This window comes from Gymnogyps californianus, chromosome 12, assembly GCF_018139145.2.
Source record: "Gymnogyps californianus isolate 813 chromosome 12, ASM1813914v2, whole genome shotgun sequence".
In the NCBI taxonomy this organism is placed as follows: domain Eukaryota; kingdom Metazoa; phylum Chordata; class Aves; order Accipitriformes; family Cathartidae; genus Gymnogyps; species Gymnogyps californianus.
In genome coordinates, this window is record NC_059482.1 from 22,219,088 (window position 1) to 22,240,950 (window position 21,863).

Below are 21,863 nucleotides of genomic sequence, written 5' to 3' on the forward strand. Positions count from 1 at the left end.
TTACAAAGTGAAAACTGATTGATTTTCATGGAGAGAAAGAAAGGGGATGTAAGGGCTTAAAGTGAAGGACTTCCGTTTTGAGGGAAAGTACATGGCCCGTGCATTTTTGCAGTCTAAATAAGTGGTGTTAACTGAATCGTACTGTGGTATCCCTGAACAGAACTCAATTGAGAAATGGAAGGATGCCATTGAAGCTGTTCTAGGATGTATTTATTTTAATTCCCCTGCCCCCCTTCGACCCTGATCAACTCCTGTCAGTTCTGCTGACATGGAACTGATCTCTCAAGGACCGAGTCATTGTGCTTCCAGTTTAATGTTCAACTAGCTTCCTAATCTAGTTCCAGTCAAACAGAGTACTAAATTCAACCTTAACTGCAGCTGTACAAACTTTTCCCTGGCTGTGTGCACACATGTTCGCATTTCAAAAATTTCCAGTCGTAAGTTATCCAAATGATTCAAGAAGTTTGTGCAATACTGCTCTCCTCTTTCTCTTGTAGGTCTTCAGGCCTCCAAACCCGTGGACAATGGCCATTATGAATGTTTTAGCTGAGCTACATCAAGAACATGATCTAAAAGTAAACTTCTGTTTTTCTTTTCTATACCTACTGAGTGTGAGGTTTTCTTGACATACCGGTCAAGAAGGATGTTGTGAAGGACCAAATTTCACTTCTCGCTGCTTTAGCGTGGGGAGAGTTGGGCATTGCTTAATTTGGTAGAACTTGGATGAAACTCTTCTCCTATGAGGTCAGCATGCAAGATATTTGTCTAATCCTCAGTCACTATTAAAGTCTCTAAAAGGCATGGGGTTAGAACGGGAAGCTTGGGAGTCGAGTGGCCCGGTAAACGTTTCGGGTATTTTCCTTGTGACATAACCTAAACTAGAATTGTTGTGCAGTTGAATCTGAAGTTTGAGATTGAGGTGCTCTGCAAGAATCTTGCACTAGACATCAATGAGCTGAAACCTGGAAGTCTCCTGAAAGATAAGGATCGTCTGAAAAATCTGGATGAGCAGCTGTCTGCTCCAAAGAAGGATGTGAAGCAGCCAGAAGAGCTACCACCCATCACAACAACTAGTAAGTACACTTCATATAGAATTCAGAACCACACTATAGAAGTTCAATCAAGACAGGTTATGCTGTTGTGAAGAAAAATGTGAAGCTATGTATTCTATTGTAACATTGCTGAATGCTTGGGAGCACTTCGATAGTTTTGTAGTAGAAGTAGGTGTAGAGTTTGGAGACGGGAAGGGAATGGAAGCCATCCTGAGGACTAATTCTACATAGGCTGTGTGTAGCTACTCCTTAGAAGGGAGTGAAGCAGGGTGATCTATTAACAAGACATCGGGGGCTAAACTGTGGCGTAACGAACAGCTCTGTTAAAATGTACTGAAGCTAGTTTGGTACTAATTGTTGGGAAAATGGAGAATAAAAATTGCTTGATAAGTTTAGGAGGCTTCATGATCGAACTGCAAAACTTTTGTTTCTTGGTCACTTGCTGGTTTAAATGAGAATTATATACTTCCATTATAAGCATTTGCTTTTCAGTAATGGTTCAATACAAACATTCTTGTATTCTATAGCTGCTTCTACAACTCCAGCTACCAGCACCACTTGTACAGCCACAGTTCCTCCACAGCCCCAGTACAGTTACCACGACATCAACGTCTATTCTTTAGGAGGGTTGGCTCCACATATTACCTTAAATCCAACGGTAAGTTTTAGGGCTGGTTTAATTTGCTAAAAGAATTCTTGCCACCAGCATTGCCACCAATCTCAGCTGGTGGGAGCAGCATTTTGTAAGTGGAAGGTATTGGAGAGTCACTTCTCAAGAGTAATGAGGAGGGTGAGTGCTAACAAGTAATCAAATGGAGAACTTTAGGGCGGTTTAGTAGTTACATTAGCTAACAAAATATCACATGGTCAAGTGATCTTTTGCTGTGACATTTACATTAGTATCCAATTTATTTCTGGCAATAAGTGTCAGTTGGGATGGTTGCTGTCAGGACTTAAGCTTAAAAGGAGCTTTTGCGCTCCTTAAGAGCGACTTAGCTTTTAAGTTAGTCTCTGCATTGTGCTCAGCTGCAACTTTGGAAGAAAAATGGTCACATGTCCCAGTTTCAGAATTATCAAACAGATGCTGTAATAGCTGCATGTGGAACACAGGAGTGCTGCACTGTAAGCAAGCTATGACAGTAAACTTAAAAGTTGTTCAGAAAATGTGAATGTCTAGGGTAGATGGGATTCTAGTTTGCTTTATTCTCACTTAACTTTCCTAATCCTCCTCCAGATTCCGCTGTTTCAAGCCCACCCGCAGTTGAAGCAATGTGTGCGGCAGGCGATAGAGCGAGCAGTGCAAGAGCTTGTCCATCCCGTGGTCGATCGGTCCATTAAGATTGCCATGACTACTTGTGAGCAGATAGTCAGGAAGGACTTTGCACTGGATTCAGAGGAGTCACGAATGCGTGTGGCCGCACACCATATGATGCGGAACCTGACTGCTGGGATGGCCATGATTACCTGCAGGGAACCTTTGCTGATGAGCATAGCTACCAACTTGAAAAATAGTTTTGCTACAGCATTGAGGGTAAGAGTCGCATCATCTGAAGCTTATTTCCAGCTTATAGGACTGTAGACATGCAGTATTAGCAAATCAGTTCTCCACACTGTAGATTAATTATATGGCTTAACTAGTGTGGACATGAATTTAATGGACAAGTGTCTCATGACTCTTGTGGAATTACAGTGAAAAAACTGTGCTGAAATAACAGCTCATGTCAAACGTTCTTAAGCCTGTAAGGGGGCTCTTACCATGTTGCACGCAAACTTCCTGAGTACCTTTTTATTTTGCCCCAATGTTCTCTCCAGTTTGATCCCATCACAGAAGCCTTGAAGTGCTTATCTTTCTGTGGGTTTTGAGGTAGAAAAGCTAGAGTGGGGAGGACTGAATTGATTCTGGGACTTTCTGGTGATGTCTTAGATTGTCTCAGCAAGCATGTATGTTTCAGGCAGATTTTATTTACTTCTGCTGTTAGCAGATACATAGTTAAGATTTTTCTGCATGGCTTGTTAATTCATTGGGTTTTATAGAGGATATTTTCAGGTCTCTTCACGAATAAAATTTGAGTTGCAGCACTAGCTTCCCCTTCTTGGCTGAATGGAACACGGTTCATGAACTGCTGGCCAGAACAGCAGCTGCTACCCAGAAAACTTGCTGTGCTTACCGTCAGTGTCAGCAGCAGACACAAGAGCATAAGGATCTTGGAAAGATCAAGACATTGCTGTCCTTTCAGGGATTAAAAAAAAGAAGTTAAAGGACTGCCTACCTCTTGCTTAAGGGCATGTCACTATTTCCCATCTGGTGGGGAGTGACAGTGCAAAGGCCCTTTTGCAATGGGGTTGCTCTCTTGCGTGGTAACTGGCTCAAGAGTCAGGATTTAATAGTCTGAAGGGAGCACAAAATCTTAGTAGGATTGCATCTGCAGGTGTGGGATGGATAGTCCGTGGTGTAACTCCCACACCTAAAACACTATTGACCCTTCATATACAGAACTTCAAGTAACTTGATTGCTGATACGAAGAGCAGGAAAAGCATACAAATGAATCCTGTTCCATCCATCTTAAACACAAGTTAAGGATGGGAGTAAACAGTTTTGGTATTGCTTTGTTAACATGTGAGCTCAGCTGGTGACCGCTGTTAGCAGCTGTGCTGATTATGATTCAGAGTTTGGGTGTCAAGCTACTAACTGCAAGAGAAAGCACTGTTGTCCTCTGAGTAAGAGGGGCACAAATATTTCTATGGTGTGCAGTCTTGCTGTGCTTCATCAAATGTAACTGCAGTTCAGATAGGGAGGCAATTGGAGAAATGCTGGTTATCTTTTGGGTGGTACAAGAAAGTAGAGATGCAATACTCAAGTTGGGGAGGCAGGGTGAACACAGACTGGTGTTACAGCTGTGCATATCTCCCAGGCGTGATGTGCCACTGAAGAACGTGTGTAGGCAAAAGTAATTCAAGTTTTGTGGAAGGCTTAGTGCTAGTGTATTGTGGTGTTTGTAAAAATGTCATGAATGATATGAAAATATAGCAACATAGTAGTCAAGTTTTTTATCCCTGAAGATGTATGAAATTGATACAGGGCCAGTTGTAATCAAGGAGGTTTTCTTAAGCAGTAATTATACAAAACACTGTGTTGCAGAAGAAAGTGCTGTACAAGACATCAAAAAATTCACATCTGGCTTATTGTATGTGAAGTGGGTTAACAAGCGGCAATTCTTTTATTTGAAAGGAGCAGTGTAGTTTTCAGGAATTAATGACAGAGGGGTAGATCTTAATGGACAAGGAAATCCAAGTAGATTGAACTGTTTGTGTTTATATGTGTATTCCATTTCCAGTGGGAGTTGCTGCTTTGCACCCTGGAAAATAAGTCCATCTGTTCAGGGCTCTCTTAAAGCAGACTCCTGAGAAGAGAAGAAGAAAATCTGTATCAGAAAGGGAACCCACTGAAAAAGGCTTAGGACTACTGTTTTGCATTGTTAGTGATGCACCTTTATATCTTCTGATTACAACCTAGGACGTGGAAAAACTTTTGCACTGTGGTGCGAGGCTTGCTTTTCCTGCGTTAGCATCTGTTGTATGTGCATCAGTCTAAAGCAGGGCTTTATTTCTGTGCCCTGGAGATAGGTTGGTGGGGAAGATGGAGAACCTCCTGCTGTTTTGTTCCTTGTTGAAAGCCCTTACTGTCGTCTTGCCTACGTGTTTTTTTTCAAAGCTATGCAAAATTAATTATTGTATATTCCATGCAAAGAGAGTGCATTCCTAAGACCATTTCTTCTTATTGCTGGTTTTCTGTATAGGCAGTGGTGCAGATTTTAAGACTGGTAATATAGAGGGAAAATTTACAGCTTGCACTGATTATTGTGGTTTTCAATAGGCAGCCTCCCCACAACAGAGGGACATGATGGAGCAAGCAGCTGCCCAGTTAGCGCAGGATAACTGTGAGCTGGCATGCTGCTTTATCCAGAAGACGGCTGTGGAAAAGGCAGGCCCTGAGATGGACAAGAGGCTCGCAACTGTAAGTATGGGACTGCTGTCTTTTAAAAGTATTATATGTGCTCATATACATCCAGCCTTGGTGTCTAAAATTCAATGTGGTGTTTGGGGTTTTTTCCCAGGAATTTGAGCTCAGAAAACACGCTAGACAGGAGGGTCGTCGGTACTGTGATCCTGTTGTGTTAACTTACCAGGCTGAGCGGATGCCAGAACAGATCCGGTTAAAGGTGAGAGGATATTAACTGAGCTATGTTCTGACGCTGCTCTTCTCCCCCTCCTGATAATGAAAAGTGGATGGCGCCGCTTCAGCTGAGCAATCCTGTATCTTGTTAGTCTTGGCTAACAGTGCAACTGCTATTAGCTTGATCAGTAACAGGAACACATGAATATGTTGTTCCAGAATGAGTGTTCATATCATTTTGCTCAATTCCTTGAGGACATTAGAAGTCCTGTCTCTTGTTCTGTGCTGTTCCTTTCACTGAAAGATGACTAGTCTGTTTTGTTGTCTCCTTTATATTTTCTTCCCTTAGAGGACATACCACATGCTCTCAGCAGAGCATTTTTCTTGTGCATCAGACACACGTGAAGCCAGTATTCAGTTATTCCTGTTTCTAGGAATGTGAGTTGCAGTTGTAGAGCAAAATCCTCGTGTTAGGAGTTGTGGCAGGAGAGATAGGACCTCAGTGCAGAGTAGTTGAATCCTACTTCTTGATGTCTAGGCCACTCTGTTTAAGAATGTGACTGAGCAGCTACCTGTTACACAAACTGCCCTCGTTTCTTACTGCCACAGTGCTTAACAATGCGGTTAATGCCTGTTCTTTTCATTGCGAAGGTTGGAGGTGTGGACCCAAAACAGCTGGCTGTTTATGAAGAGTTTGCACGCAATGTCCCTGGCTTCTTGCCTACCAATGACCTAACTCAGCCTACAGGATTCTTGGCTCAGCCTATGAAGGTAGCGATTTCTGAATTAATCGGCTTGAGAGTACTATAGCCCTTAACTTGCGTCCTTTGCTAGAAGACTAGTAAGAATCAGGCATTTGTATTGCTTGGGAGTAGTGGTTGAAAGATGCTTTAGTTTTAATATCAGACTAATGGCAACATAAAAATTATATCCAGTCTTAGGGGTTTGTAACCTAAATTGGGACAAGATCTGCAAGTTACGATTACTACAGGTAGTTTTAATAGCAGTGAAACATTGTATTCAAATCTCAGGTTACTTTTTTAGTGGGGAAGATCATGGATGGCAAGCATGGATTTGAGATAATGAACAGGTTTTTGTATGCGTATTTGGTCTTAAGGACTGCTAGAATTGTTTGCTAGTTGTTTCCACAGCTTAATTTGCTCATATTTGTGTATTTAAAATGCCAGCATAACTAACCACAGTGCCGTAGAGGTCTAAATTCTGGATGCTATAATTTCCAAAGCAGAAGAGCCAACCAGTATTTGAGTTTCACAAATACAATCCTTGCAAAAATCACTCATTCCCACTTTCTCTTAAGCAGCAAGCTTGGGCTACAGATGATGTAGCACAAATCTATGACAAATGTATGACAGAACTGGAGCAGCACCTGCAGTCCATTCCACACACCCTGGCCATGAATCCTCAAGCTCAAGCGTTGCGCAGCCTCTTGGAGGCTGTGGTGGTAGCTCGTAACTCCCGTGATGCTATTGCTGCACTTGGCCTACTGCAGAAGGTGAGTGTTAACAACTCTTCTCCTGTAACAACTCACCTAGAGTTTATTACTCATCTGGCTTGTGGATTCTTGCTGGTGACTTCAGATGTGGCAAGTAGAGAGCTGTTGCACTCCAGAATAGTCTTTGATTTCAGAATGATTTGGAGGCTAAGACGACGTTTGAACTGCCCTTGTAGGTAGATAGTATTGAGCATAGTACTGGATTTATAGTGGCGCACTTGGGGATTGTATTTTGCAGTAACTGGTAAATGAGTATGCAGGGTGGGTTGACCCTGGCCAACGGCCAAGCATCCATCCAGCTGCCTGCTCGTTCTGCTCTCCTGCAGGACAGGGAGAAAATAGAGGGAAGGCAAGATGACTTGTTCATTCAGATTATGACAGTTTAGTAGGGAAAGAAAAAGCTGTGTGCACAAACAAAACAAAATAAAAATCACTACTTCCCATCAGCGGGCAGCTGTCTAGCCACTCCTTGGAAAGCAGGGCTTCAGTGCATGTAACACTTGGTTGGGAAGGCAAACATCATAACCATGAATGCCCCCCTTCATCTTCCTTTCCCTGAGCTTTTCTTGCTGAGCATGATGTCATATGGTATGGAATATCCCTTTATTCAGTTTGGGTCAGCTGTCCTGGCTGTGTTGCTTCCCAGTGTCTTGCCCTTCCCCAGCCTACCCACTGGTGGGGGAGGCAGAGTAGGAAAGAGAAAGTCTTGATCCTGTGCAAGCGCTGTTCAGCAATTGGCACAACGCTGGTGTGTTGTCAACACTGTTTCAGCACAGATCCAAAGCACAGCACCATATGGGCTGCTGTGAAGAAAATTAACTCCATTCCAGCCAGAACTAGTAGACTATAGCAGGTGGGGAGTGATGCAGTGAGCTCTGCGAGCTGAGCTGGCGTCAGTGCCTGTGTAGTAGTGCAGAGCATAGTGACAGATGTGGAGAAAAATCCATTTCAGTGTAGTAGAAGGATACTGAGCTGTCTGCATGAGGATCCAAGAACAGTGGCAAAACAAAAGTAACTGAAAGCTGGACGGAGACTTTGTTCTTGACTGATAGTGCTCGTACCTATTAAAGGATCTAGTCCTCACTAGGACTTGACCAGGTAAATTGTGCTGCCCCTGTAAGACTCATCTTCCATTTGCTATAGACTAGCACAGATGCATCTGAGTGCTGCAGCTCTTTGTCTAAAGAACCTGATAGCTGACCGCTGGCCGGTTCTGTAAATTTTCTTTCATATAGTTTTTCATAAGCCGTATGCAGAATTGCTCGTGAGGAGGCGTTGGCTTACAGAAGCTTCAGCACAAACTAATGCAGTCTTTCATACTATTTGGTGCATATATAAAGCCAGTGGGGCATAGAGAGACTGTAGGCTCGTTTGTGGTAGGACAGCTGTGTACAGTGAATGTGTAGGTGCCGTAGTAGCTGGTAAAATTTCACATAGCCTTATCAAGGGGTCAGCACAATGACTAAATTGGTTTTTGCATGTCTGCCGAGTCTTCTGGTGATAACTCTTGCTGATGTAATTTGCAGAAGATTTGGAAGAGGACTTGTTTTTTCCTCTGCTAACAGGTTGCATCTATTCTAGGCTGTAGAGGGCTTACTGGATGCCACCAGTGGGGCAGATGCTGACCTCCTGCTTCGCTATCGTGAGTGTCATCTGCTTGTGCTGAAGGCGCTGCAGGATGGCCGCGCGTATGGATCTCCGTGGTGTAATAAACAAATTACTAGGTCAGTTATGAGACAACAGGAACATTGATGTGGCTTTCATCATCTTTGGAGAGTTACTGTGTTATTCTGAATTGCTTGCCTGCTAATATTTTGCATTGCTGCAGTTTGGACAGACAAAAAATAACTAGCTTTTTTATCAAAAGTGACTAGATCTTCTGATAATGCTGCTTCATCCTAGAACATGATAGGAATCTTTAATGGAATTAAGCATTAGAGATGCTCTGGATTTTTTTTTCCTCATTTTATAGAGAATGTCTCTGCATGTTGTCACAAACTATGTGACATGGTGTATGCCTGCAGCAGAAGCACTAGTGCTTCAGCTAGGGAGATGGGCCACTTTGTCCTCAGGAGAGAGGCTTCTTATGCTGAATGAACTGAAGCTCTTGAAGGGCTGTTGTGACCAGTTGTGCGGGGCAGCAGATGCTGGAGGCTGATGAATGTTCTGAACTCCAATGTTACCTTAGAGAATGCTCTAGAAGAGGGGTTTTTTGGAGCTAAGTAATGAATCACAGTGAAAGGAAGTTTCTGAAGTATTAGATTTGAGACGCTTTGCTTAAACTGTGTTGTTTAAGCACACTTTTTAAAAGAAATTCAATTCTTCAGGTGCCTGATTGAATGCAGAGATGAGTACAAGTACAACGTGGAAGCTGTGGAGCTGCTAATCCGCAATCACCTTGTTAACATGCAGCAGTATGACCTTCACTTGGCTCAGGTAAAGGCAACTTGCTCTTTTGGAGAAGAGTTACGGTCAGTCCACTGTAAGATTTGTGGTTGAACTTTTAATTGCTGTTTTCATATTGACAGTCAATGGAGAATGGCTTGAACTACATGGCTGTGGCATTTGCCATGCAGTTGGTAAAGATCCTGTTGGTGGATGAGAGAAGTGTCGCCCACGTAACAGAGGCAGATCTGTTTCACACAATTGAGACACTCATGAGGATTAACGCTCATTCCAGAGGAAACGCCCCAGAAGGGTGAGAGTGAAATACTGTGCGATATATTACTTCTCTCATGCTCATTTATGATTTGAACGTTATATAGGCAATGTCTCATGTCATTCAATCATACAGCTTTAAACTTTCTCTAGGGCTGCAGTCCTATGTTAGTTTAAACTGTCACACTAATGTAATTGTGCTGATTTTATGTCCAAATAGAGGCAGCTGCAGCATCATGTCAAACTGAATGCTTGAGCAGGAAAATCTTTCTATGCACTGTGCTCCAAAATACCATGGTACTGTGAGAAACTTGCTTGAATTCCTGCTTTATCTCAAATTTAGGCAATATTCTTACCTGTTTAAATCTTAAATATCTAGATGTTAATTTGTTAATCATAAGCAATTCATCAAATTAGACAATCCATTCTGTTTCTTTAGACAGTTTTATTTGGAGTCTACAAAGCAATCATCCACCAGTCTCACACGGCTTGTGTATCCACCAGCAGATAATTGGGCAGCAAATGTTGCCACGGCATCTGGAAATACCTGTGGGACTTGCAGGCCTCCTATTACTAAGGTGGAAGCGATTGCTGCTGGGTTTGAGAAAGACATGGATTGGAGCTTGGAGAACTCTGGATTGCTGTGCGAGCAACCAGCAGCTGGCTGGTGGTGGTGGCAGTGGCCGCCACTACCAACACAGCTGCTAGTGGGAGGTCCCAAAACAGAAGTCCTTTTGTCTGCAGTCGGTGTGGGTAGACTGTCTTTGCTGTATGACTTTTCACTGCAGCCAAATTTAGTGCCCCAGTCAGGCTGTTTAGCGCTGGCATTTCACTATCTTGGAGCATTTTAGGGCTTCCAAAGTCTGCAAGAGTGAAGCTATTTCTCGTACTGGTGGTGCTTTGTTGCAGCACACTGCTGTATGAATTGGAGTGGAACTTCAAAGCTTGTGTGACTTCAGTGTTCCTTCTTTCATCATAAATGTATCTGCTTTCATGACTTCTGCTATTTCAGTGAAGACTGGAAGATATGAAGATTTAGTATAAGAAATAATTTGCTTTCTTTCAACTGTATTTGACTGAGCTTCCAGTTCCAGCACCTTCTGGGGGAGGAGAAATTCTAACCTGGCTCTTGCTCTGGTCTGTTGCATTAGATTACCCCAGCTGATGGAAGTGGTCCGATCAAACTATGAGGCAATGATTGACCGTGCTCATGGAGGTCCCAATTTCATGATGCATTCAGGAATTTCCCAAGCCTCTGAGTATGATGATCCGCCAGGTCTGAGGGAGAAGGCAGAATACCTGCTGAGGGAGTGGGTGAACCTCTACCATTCAGCTGCAGCGGGCCGTGACAGTACCAAAGCATTCTCTGCGTTTGTTGGACAGGTAGAGCTTTTGGAAAGAAAGGTGCTTTTTATTCAACATAAGTAGGGTGTGATGCCCTCCATTTTAAAGCAGTGTTATAACCCATGTTAGGCATCCTTTTGAAACTTTCAGGTGTATGGCAGTTGACTATCAAAATTTTGTCTGTTTTTGATGGTAAAATTCGGTAGGAACCCCTACTTTTCAGCAAATCATGTTCCTCAGATACTGTAGGAACAAGCTGTCAGTTCAGACCATGAGTTTTGGAGTAGGTCTGATGGGAAAAGAACTTCAGCTGAGATAGCTGTTGGGAATAGTTCTAACATGCTCTGTGTAACAAAGCTTGACTAGTGTCGCTCCTTATGCGTAACAGTAAAAGCTCTGACAGCCTACAGAAGGAAATTGCTAATAGGTAGAGATGCAGTGGATTGTTTCAGGCCACGTGAACAAGGGAATCCTTTTTCTAACTGGAATCATTAGAGTGAGGAAAAACTTGAAACTTCATTAGCTAAAGTGGTGCCTAAATTTAAACAGCCTCCAGCATTTCACTCCAGGGCACCTTAACAGGTATGATGAACAGCACACATCTGCCTTCCAGGTGTGATTGAGAAGGGAGATGCCCTCAGTAGCCCAACGTGTGTGGTAACAAACTCCCTATATATCTGCAGTCATCTTCCTAAAACTGTTCCTGGCAGCTCCTTGACCGCAGCTGCAAGGAAGCCCCTGACTTAGTCTGTTTGCGTGGTGTTCTCTTTAAATTTCCGTGTTAATACCACAAAAATGCTAGAGATTTTGCAGCTACTAACAAAAAGAAGTTCAAGCTACGAAGTATGCATAAAGATCTTGACTGATGCAGTGGTTTTTCATGTGACTTTAGTGTCCTTGTGTACTGGCTTGTAGCCAGCTTTCTGTTGGTCTGACTTCTACTGCATAGCATCTTTTCGGAATGTTTTTAATGGGTCTTATGTTAAACCCACTTTAAAAAAAAAAAAAGAATTTTACCTCTTCATGTGACCTCACTCTTTTTATACCTTAAAGTATGCTTGTAAAGCATACTTCAGTATAGTATACTCATATACTCAATGCACTTTTGTCCTGCTTCACTCTTATCACACTTGTTTGCTTCCCTTTTGTACATATTTGATCAGATTTGAAATAGCAATTGAAATATATCAAAGTGCAGTGTTTATATATAATTTTTTCCTTACAGGCTTTAGCTATGGATTTTAAAGGAGTATTTTGTAATAACTGCATTAAACAAGGTTTTATTACTGAACTTAAATGACCATAATTTTGGCTGCTTAAATTAAGTGTTGCTTCCTTCCCACTAGTCTTTAGGACAAGAAGGAGCATAGAACTTTGAAGGCAGATACATGAATTCCTTTTTAAAAAAAAAAAAATTCTCCAGAAATACTAGAAGTTCTCCAAGAGTTAGCTGTTTATATAGCTTCATGTCTATGCAGTAGGAGTTTAGAAGTAAAGATGCTTTATTCAAAACCCAGACGTTTTCTGCAGTGTAATTTGTTTCATTTTGATGGCTTTAATCCTGTGGATAACAAATGAAAGGAGGTCTCTTTTTTTTATATGTATGTATTAAAAACAACCCTCCAATGCAAAACAAAAAAGCCCACCCAGTCTTTCTCTGCCTGTAATGTTCCTGTAAGGAAAATTCACTCTCCAAATGCAGTTTGCTTCTACAGAATGTTACGGCAAAGTAGTGACGGTTCCTGAGCTAGAAGCTAGTAGCTGAAGTCTGCCCTTCCCGGAGCTTGTACACCCTGCGTGGGCTCCTGAAGGCCTGAAGCAGCAGACTGAACTGCTGCTGCCTCTTGCTGTCCTTCATGCAAAGTTGAGTGCTGGTGGCAGAACTGATACTGAAACAGGCTCCTCAGCTATGCTGATGGTTGAAAAGAATTGGGATCAAAAAGACTCTATTTGGGAGTAAACGTCTTTGCCAAAATTGTGTTGTCACCCTCAAGTTGCCTTGAAAATATTCATCTTGGGGAAAAGTAGGAGAGATAGCTTGCTACCCATCTCTCTTGAGAGTGTGGTAAAAATTGTGACAGGCAAGGTGGGTGCTTTGTAAAGTGTGTGTTGTTTGAAATAAGTTGTAAAACAAACTTTCTGTGGTTACGGTTCTGAGGTTTTTTCCTTTCCCGGATAGATGCACCAGCAAGGCATCCTGAAAACAGATGACCTGATCACCCGCTTTTTCCGTCTTTGCACCGAAATGTGTGTTGAAATCAGCTATCGTGCTCAGGCTGAGCAACAGCATAATCCTGCTGCCAACCCCACTATGATTCGAGCCAAGTGCTACCACAATCTGGATGCCTTTGTGCGACTTATTGCACTGCTAGTGAAGCACTCTGGGGAGGCAACGAACACGGTTACAAAGATCAACCTCCTGAATAAGGTTGGGAACCCTTTATTGTATTCAATGCATTTAAAGTGCATAATCGGGTGTACCTTTGCTGATAAATGTGAAATGTAGACCTTAATGCAGGCTACTGCTGGAGTATCAGATGAAGACTTTAATGGGTTGGTCACTGAAATGATAAACTGTTGAGTTGGAGCATCAGGATGCCAAGCAGCTTTCTTCTTCATGAAGATTCCATATCAAACAAGCCTGAAACTCACCTTTGTGGCTTGAAATGAAAAAGTCAACTGCTGTTGTTTTGAGGCATTAGAAAGTGTGGTTTAAGGTTGGTGATTCCTGGATGGCAGCCTTGATTTTGTGAGGGCCTTGCCTATGCTCTTGCACTACTTGGTTTATGGCTAGATGGTCTTAGGTAGTTAAGACCTTCCAGCACTGCCCAGTCAGTCATTGTGACTGATCCGTGGGACAGGGAGAGCAAAATGTAGTGGTGGGGAGTTGCTGATACAGATTATAATGTTAATTTACATAACTCTTCCAATAACTAGAATTTTTGGTTCTTGTTAGAATCTGCTGATTTTTTTTTTACTGATGGTTAAAGTATTATCTGTAGGCTGAATTGCAAAATAATTCTTGCTGTCACCACTGAAATGTCTTGATCTCTTTAGGTTCTTGGTATTGTGGTGGGAGTTCTTCTGCAAGACCATGATGTTCGGCAGAGTGAGTTTCAGCAGCTTCCTTACCATCGGATTTTCATCATGTTACTGTTGGAATTAAATGCTCCTGAGCATGTGCTGGAGACCATCAACTTCCAGACGCTCACAGCTTTCTGGTATGTATTTGAGAATGGCCACAGTGCTCATCCTTTCCTGGTAGGATCAAGATTTTTCATCTAAAGGCTATCTGACTGTTCCTTTGTGGTGGCTTAAACACATTTGGAATAACTGGTTCTCCTATAGACTGTCCACTTGCTTGTTTTAAGGAAGATGACTGGTAAAACCCAAGATGCTAAAATGCCTTGCTTTTAGGGCTGTGTATGTTTTCCCTCAATGTTACGAAAAGCAATCTTATTGCTGTGCACTTCTAACCTGCTCTAACTTTTCTTTCAGTAACACATTTCACATCCTGAGGCCTACAAAAGCTCCAGGTTTTGTTTATGCCTGGCTGGAACTGATCTCCCATCGGATATTTATTGCAAGAATGCTGGCACATACACCACAGCAGAAGGTGTGGCTGCAGTTTATCTCTTCTGAATTAAAAAGCTCACACGGATGCTTATCTGGTGTGGTGCTGTTTCACATCTCTTGAAGTGCACTAGTAGCATGGCTGTTCTGTTTTTGTTGTCTTCCATATTCACAGTAACCTAACTGCATGGAGGAGAGTCTTTGTGTCAATAAACTGTGGAACGTAGGGTGAATTGAATTTAATAAACATGCCTTTGTCAAAGTCTGGAAGAGCTGTAGTCTAGACCAAATACTGTCGACTCAGCCTGGCATGTTGAGTGTTCTGGAAACACCCATAGCACGCGATGTGCAGCTGAAGCCCTTGCAGTGAGCTGTGCTGCACTCACTGCTAGAGCTAGCAGTAGGACATAACTTCGCTCCAGGTTTATATGAAGACCAATCTAATTATAGTTTTGAAATTAAGATAACTGCTCTTCATTGCACGTTTTCCACCTGCTGGTTTTTTTTTCTCGACAGGGTTGGCCTATGTATGCCCAGTTATTGATCGATCTTTTCAAGTACTTGGCTCCTTTCCTTAGAAATGTGGAACTCACCAAACCTATGCAAATTCTTTACAAGGTAAAAAAATGTCAGCTAATAGATGCTACTTCCAACCAAAGTTGTCTGAAAGTAGAGGTGTTCTGGTAGCAAAATAGGATTGAATGTTCTCTTATAATTTGTATCTTTAGAGTTAAATGCAAATCTGGTGTGGGATAGAAACAGGCTACCTTTCCAGATTAATTTCTTCCTGTTAATGTTAACCACGTGACATAAAAGGATGGCTCTGCAAGCTCTTGGGCAGTTTCAACAGTTACACACCTCTTTCATATTATATTTTATTTCACAGGGCACTCTGCGTGTGTTGCTGGTCTTGTTGCATGATTTCCCAGAATTTCTTTGTGACTACCACTACGGGTTTTGTGATGTGATCCCACCTAACTGTATTCAGCTAAGGAATCTGATCCTGAGTGCCTTCCCACGGAACATGAGGCTTCCAGACCCTTTCACCCCCAATCTAAAGGTAGGGCTTACTTTCCTGAGTTTTGATAATGGGAAGCTTTAATGCTCCAAATACTCATTATCCAGTTTTTTGGTGGAGACTGGAGTTTTGGGAACAGTTTAACTGACGCTTGAATTAATGCAACCATTCGAAAGTGAACAGGTAATTCGAAACTTAAGTGACATAGTCAGCAGGTAGCAGAACAGCATTTTTTAAAGCAGGCAGGTTTCAATTATGTTTGTAATGCTCAATGTTTGACCGTTTCCATACAGAGCGGGATACAATCCTTGTCTGGTATGAAATTTGTTGCAGTTGGAAGCATAAAGCTTGCCTCTGGTCTGTAACGGCTTCATTGGCGCCCGTAGATACGTAGCTTGCTTGCGAGGTCTGTGCAGGTTCAACCTGAAAGGACAGGCTATTGAGACTTGTGTTACATGAGAACTGCATCGAGAACCTAGCTTTTGCATGGAAAACCAGAGGGCTTTTCTTCTTCCGAAGGGAGACTGACTTGATGGCGTCCCTAGAGCTGACTGGCACACGGTGTTGGAGCAAGGGCACCTTTATCATTTTACTGTCTCATTTGTCACTGAAAAACAGACTACTTAAGCAGTCTTTGTGGCTTTGCTGTTTGAAAGTTCAGCCAACAGTTCTCGTCTCAGTTTTGTTCAGCTCATGCTGAATTGTATAGTTTGTGCTCCGCAGGATGCGTGCCGACTGGAGTTCAGTTAACTAATTGTTGAAGAGCTGGTGTCCGAGCACTGTGTAATTGTAAATACTTTTTGATGAGAAACACGGATGCCATCTTTTCTTGAAAATAATGAGATAAACCACCATTCTGAAGCAAGCCTCTTGTATAATGGGGAGAGACTTTGAGAAGTGTTAATGTTATCTTTGGGCATATGCCAGTCTCCTCATCGTGGAATGATTAGAAGCAAACTTTCTCACACTGCTAAAGCATTGTCCTATTATTCGTCCTTGCCTGAGCTGTGCCAGGGTGATGGGCGCGAAGCGGCGATACTCGTTCAGTTAGCACTTCTTGAGACTGAAGAAGGCTGTTCTTGACTTGTGTGGATGTTTGTACTTTTTCAAACTACCGAACAGTCTTGAGTGTAGATAGGGGGACTTCAAAGGCGGTGACTGAATTCCCTTATGGCCTTCGCCCTTGAATTCTTTTTATCCTCTACTCTCAATTCTTTGAGACAGTCATCTAATAAGTTTGCACATTAGAGACCAAGTTTCTTATGAAATCTGCAAAAGTCTAGTGTTTCCTTTTTGTTGCTGGTAGGAAAAAGTGATCAACAGCAGTAGTTGATGTAATATCACTTACCGATCTGCTTTTGCAGTTTCTTCCTTTAGAGATTGCTTATGGTTTAGCTGACTGGGTTTTCTCTCAACAGGTGGACATGTTAAGTGAGATTAATATTGCTCCACGAATACTCACGAATTTTACTGGAGTGATGCCACCTCAATTCAAGAAAGACTTGGATTCCTATCTCAAAACCCGTTCTCCGGTCACTTTTTTGTCTGACTTGCGCAGCAACCTACAAGTGAGTGACTGGTTTCTGAGGATGCTGAATTTAAATAGTGTGGGACAAATGATCTCGCTGGCTGAGTCACCCTCCTTTCTTGCAGGACTTTCGGTGGTGTGTAGCGAGCATGTGTTCCAGGCAGTAGAAAAGCCTGTGAAAATGCACACTTCTCTGAACAATTCCTCTACCACTCCTTAGCAGGACGTTTAAGTGTGTGTTAAGTAGTTTCAGCCAGGTGGAATTTAAGGAAAGAGGAATGTTGACTTTAAGGACCCTAAAATGATCTAATTTAAAAGCAGTTGGTTTTATCTACATGAGCTGCCAAATGCTTACAGTGAAAACGTAAGGTTATCTAAAACTTTGACTCTTCTGCTTGCATGTCTCTAGTGCACAACCTTGCAAATCTTTAGTGAAGAATGTAGTCAGAGCTGATTGCATCAAGCTTGCTCTTTTGTCCTCAACCACTGGGTGATGAAGAATCTTGTGGCTTCCATCACACGACTCCAGCACTCTTTACCCAGGCGTTGTCTGAGATTCAGTGGGTTTTATTGAACCTGATCGCGGTTTTTTTAGAATCTGATTAAATTTTGACTCCAAATGGATTGTTATAGAAATCTATGGATCTGCATGCTAATGCTTTAGGGGTAAAAAAAGGCAAATTGGCTAAAGCCCAGTTCAGAATTGTTAGCCAACAAGATTTCATACATCACATGGCGTCAGGACTGATGTGGGACTTTGTCAGAAAATTGCTGAGACTGAAGCATTCACAGAGGTGGTGTGCGTTTCAGCCAGCCTCTGGCACTGCTGGGGAATTCAGATTGCTTTTACCTGAGTGGGGTTTTTTTTTTTCTTTTAGATAGGGAGTACAAAAATTGTCTGTTGGGTCTGTCAACACTTGCTGATGCTCTTGAATATATATATATAAACTGCTATATTATAGAAGGGTAAATGCCAATTTGCGTATGTTTGAGTGTGTTGTCTTCTGTATAATCAAGAAGATCCTTGGATGCTGTTGTTGTACATGCTGTACCTTCGATTGCTGAAGGAATATAGAATGTTAATGCTTTTCATCTCTTTGCTATTAGGTATCAAATGAACCTGGCAACCGCTACAACATCCAGCTGATTAATGCACTGGTGCTCTACGTAGGTACTCAAGCTATTGCGCACATTCACAACAAAGGCAGCACACCCTCTATGAGCACCATTACCCACTCAGCTCACATGGACATCTTCCAGAATTTGGCAGTAGACCTGGACACTGAAGGTGAGCTGGAAACACTTCTAGTTCATGCGATGTCGAATTTAACAGCAGATTGTCTGTTTGAGCTATGAGAAATACAGAAGATCATTTTGTGTAGCTGCTAGTGAATTCACAGTAAGTAATGCTACGTTAGAATATTAAACTCTGAATACAGGAGCAATATTAAAACCAAATGTTGAAGGTATTCAAGGGAATGAGAAATAAGTTTAATGAAGAGGAATTGAATTCTTACTGCCCCATCAGCTTGGGTTGATAAGGCTTTTTCACATCTTCAGTTGGTTTTGTTTCTTGTACCTTGATAAGGCAGGCTCACGAACCTTAATCTTAAGCAATACTAGTTGCTTCTTTCTTTCTTTTTGTGTGTAAGGGAAACAGTATGTACTCACTGTTCCTCTTCTGCAGGCCGGTACCTTTTCTTGAACGCAATTGCCAACCAGCTGCGATATCCCAACAGTCACACCCACTACTTCAGTTGCACCATGCTGTACCTGTTTGCGGAGGCCAACACTGAGGCTATCCAGGAGCAGATCACTAGGTGAGAGGGAAGGCATTTAACTCGCCAGCACTCAGCTTTTTGCTCTCCTTCCTTGTGTACTTTGGATCTTTGAGCTCTAACTGGTTTTACTTTGGGATTTCAGGGTTCTCTTGGAACGACTGATTGTAAATAGGCCTCATCCCTGGGGTCTCCTTATTACTTTCATCGAGCTGATAAAAAATCCAGCGTTTAAGTTCTGGAACCATGAGTTTGTTCACTGCGCTCCAGAAATCGAGAAGTGAGTATCACTTAACCACAAAAATCACTAAAACGATATGTCTGAAGCAGGGGCCGAGTTGCACCTTGAGGTTTTTGGCGCTTCGTAGCGGAAGCGCCATTTGCTGCCGTAAATGCACCTAACGCTGCTTTGCTTCTCTGTTCAGGTTGTTCCAGTCAGTTGCACAGTGCTGCATGGGGCAGAAGCAGGCCCAGCAAGTAATGGAAGGGACTGGTGCCAGTTAGAGGAGCTGCATCTTGCGTTGTAAGCGTGCCAGCCTGGAGGTCTCCGTCCCATCGACTGACAGAAGATTCTGTAAGGCTCCTCCTGACCTTCCCAGCCCCCTTGATTGGGTAGATGCAACAGACCCTGGGTGAAAGTCTATGTGGGCACGTTCCAAAGTTTGAAACAGATTTTTTTTTTGCCTTTTGGCCAAAAATCAGAAGATGCTGTGAATATCCTTTTGAACTAGTGTAAATACAAGGAACAGAAACATTTGTCTGGACTTTTGGGTTTGTGCAAATTGTGTAAAAGGCAGGTGGGTAACTGGTGCCTGTCCAGCTTGTAATAAAGGGGCAGCTGCTGATGCCAAGCACTTGTCTGGGGCAGACCTCCTTGTCCTGACATTCCCAGACTCCCAAAGAATATTGAAAAGCCAGTTATAATATTATGTAACTTATTTTTCTTTATGTGGATGGGGGACCTTTAAATCGCTAAGTTGTTTTACAAAAAAAAAAAAAGGTGGATGTGTTTGGAATATGGGAAAACTATGGAGTATGGGAGGGGTGAGGGAGGGGTTAAGGTTCAGCGTTGCTTTCCCCTCACCCTCACCAAATGCTGACAGACAGCAAGTGGAGTGGCAGTCAGAGAATGCCTCCTTTCTGTTGGAGAAGACACACCTCAGGCCCTTTGGGAGAGGGTCAGCTGTTTTTAGTAAAGAAACCAGAGACCAGGCCTATAGCTTTTTTTTTTTTGACACTTGTAAATTTTGGAAGGTGGGGGGTTAAATCTAGACCTTTTCCCAGCCCCCCCCCCCCCACCCTGTGACCACACAGTATAAGTTTGTAAAAAAACAACAAAAAAAAAAAACCAAAAGAAAAAAACAAAACTAAAAACCCAAAGGACCAATACAGCCCATTTTGTAAGGATTTTGAATGTTTTGTAAAGTATTGGTCCATGTGTTGTATTTTGTAGCCTTTCTAGTTCTTGGGCTTTAGTTCTCCCACTTCTTGTATGTATGCATACTGTAGTTACACATTAAAGTCATGACATGCAGCACGTGCCACTGTGCTTATTCTCTCCAGTTCCATCCTGCCTGGCCCGTTGATGTCTTTCCAAGTCTGTTCCACCCACCCAAAACCTGCCATTTTCCAGTCTGTTTTGGGCACTGCCTAGTGAAAGCAACTGGGTTTGTTTTCCAGCGTGAGGTCAGAGGGGAGAATTATTATGACTAGAGAGGGCCGTGCTTTGAAGTGCAAAAGGAAAGGACAGTTGTGTGGAGATAGAAATATCTTAGCTGCAAGTTCATGAGCAGAGTTTGACAAAGTTGTGCTAGAAAGGAGACTGCTTGCAGTGGAGGGACACAGAGCACAGCGAGCAGATCAGCTTCATTTCTAACGACTTGCGCCCTGCTACGATATTCCCTTCAGCAAGGATCTGTGCAAGGTCGCTAGTTAGCTGTAGTAAGTATAGGTGGCTTCAGCGTTGCTAATACTGCAAAATCCTTTAGCCTATGCCTTGCAACCTAGCAGATACTAGGAAATAAAGCTTCGCTGCTTTCTTTTTAGATAACGTTACCAGTTTGTTAAAGCTAGTTGGCTGCTGTTGTATGGGTGGAGAGGTCAGGATTTCCTACTCGGGTTTAAAGGATTGTGTACCTGGCTGTGCTTCTGCTGCACAGAGCAAAAACTAGCTCCAGGGGACCGCTGAGCCAACTGTGCCAGTGGACTGCAGCTCAAAGGGAATTCTCGATCTGTGACCTGTTTCTAGGCAGTGTTTTTTCACTCACGTGTGTGTCAAGCAGCAGTCTCTTGGAGTTCCTACAATTCCCTGGTGTTTCTTTGGCACGTCAGCAGTTGTGCTGAAACCGAGCCTTTTGAAGTTGGAATTTTTTGGTTCTGGTGTTGCAAGTCCAGCTTACTCTTCCTCCTGTATGGGGTTAGGATACGGAGAATTACAAGCAACCGGTTTTTCTTCATCTAGTCCAGATGCCGTGGGATTTTTTTCTGCGACTTAACTCTAGCAAACTATATGCAGAGCTTATCAGCTCATCCTAATGACTCAAAGCTCAAAGGTCTCTCTGGTTCTGTACTAACGCTGCTGTACACGGCTGGTTCCCTTTAGGCTTTAAGAACTGTTAGGCTGGCGTGAGGAGGGGATGGAAGGTGGACAGGATAACACAAGTTGGGCTGGTAGGATGGAGGCCACTGCACTTCATAGCCTCTCTTGGCAGGTAAGGAACCTGCAGCTGGTGCTGTCAAAGTAAATGGTACTGGTGTCAGCTCCCCAAGGATTACCAGTGTCCTTGCCAGCAGAGGCCCTGGGTATAATGCACTTCATGTTTAAGAAATTAAGACTAACCTTTTGAACCACTGTGTGCCTAGTTTGAAATCTAGTCTGCTGTAGGGTGAGAAGCACCGAGATGGCAGACTGGACTCTGAACAGCCACTGCATCACACCACTCTACAAGGGGAATTAAAAAAAGCTACCCTAGGTACTGTGAAACCATCCTGGCCCCCAGCAGTGCAGGTGGGGCTGTAGCTGACCTTTCTCTACACGAGTACAGTCTGGGTTTTGCTTGTTTGCAATACTTCTAACTGCAGCAGCAGCTTAGATGGGGCTTTGCACCCTATTGAAGTAGACAGCATCGGCCGGGTAAGAAACATCATCTTTATTAAATATAGCCTGGCCTGCAAACCTCCAGTGTTTTGTCATGCAAAACCTGCTGAGGGAAAAATATTAATAT

At 42.8% G+C, this 21,863-nt stretch overlaps 1 protein-coding gene across 11 annotated transcripts in view; it reads left to right on the forward strand.

The window, feature by feature from the left end:
- CNOT1 (CCR4-NOT transcription complex subunit 1) overlaps positions 1 to 20,173 on the forward strand; it is a 54,196-nt gene extending 34,023 nt beyond the window's left edge. For 4 of the 11 annotated variants that reach the window (XM_050904337.1, XM_050904341.1, XM_050904340.1 and 1 more), the window contains exons 27-48: positions 498 to 575; positions 896 to 1,073; positions 1,580 to 1,710; positions 2,287 to 2,583; positions 4,928 to 5,068; positions 5,169 to 5,273; positions 5,879 to 5,998; positions 6,546 to 6,740; positions 8,322 to 8,464; positions 9,068 to 9,176; positions 9,269 to 9,438; positions 10,550 to 10,802; positions 12,922 to 13,170; positions 13,800 to 13,963; positions 14,241 to 14,358; positions 14,832 to 14,933; positions 15,202 to 15,375; positions 16,752 to 16,901; positions 17,969 to 18,149; positions 18,549 to 18,681; positions 18,785 to 18,919; positions 19,065 to 20,173. In XM_050904337.1, the coding sequence (XP_050760294.1) occupies positions 498 to 575; positions 896 to 1,073; positions 1,580 to 1,710; positions 2,287 to 2,583; positions 4,928 to 5,068; positions 5,169 to 5,273; positions 5,879 to 5,998; positions 6,546 to 6,740; positions 8,322 to 8,464; positions 9,068 to 9,176; positions 9,269 to 9,438; positions 10,550 to 10,802; positions 12,922 to 13,170; positions 13,800 to 13,963; positions 14,241 to 14,358; positions 14,832 to 14,933; positions 15,202 to 15,375; positions 16,752 to 16,901; positions 17,969 to 18,149; positions 18,549 to 18,681; positions 18,785 to 18,919; positions 19,065 to 19,143 (3,405 nt within the window). In that variant the 3' untranslated portion in view covers positions 19,144 to 20,173. Of the gene's footprint in view, positions 1 to 497; positions 576 to 895; positions 1,074 to 1,579; positions 1,711 to 2,286; positions 2,584 to 4,927; positions 5,069 to 5,168; positions 5,274 to 5,878; positions 5,999 to 6,545; positions 6,741 to 8,305; positions 8,465 to 9,067; positions 9,177 to 9,268; positions 9,439 to 10,549; positions 10,803 to 12,921; positions 13,171 to 13,799; positions 13,964 to 14,240; positions 14,359 to 14,831; positions 14,934 to 15,201; positions 15,376 to 16,751; positions 16,902 to 17,968; positions 18,150 to 18,548; positions 18,682 to 18,784; positions 18,920 to 19,064 lie in introns of those variants that run through there. The other 7 variants (XM_050904344.1, XM_050904346.1, XM_050904345.1 and 4 more) reach the window with 4 other exon arrangements.
- Positions 20,174 to 21,863: the final 1,690 nt, after the last annotated feature.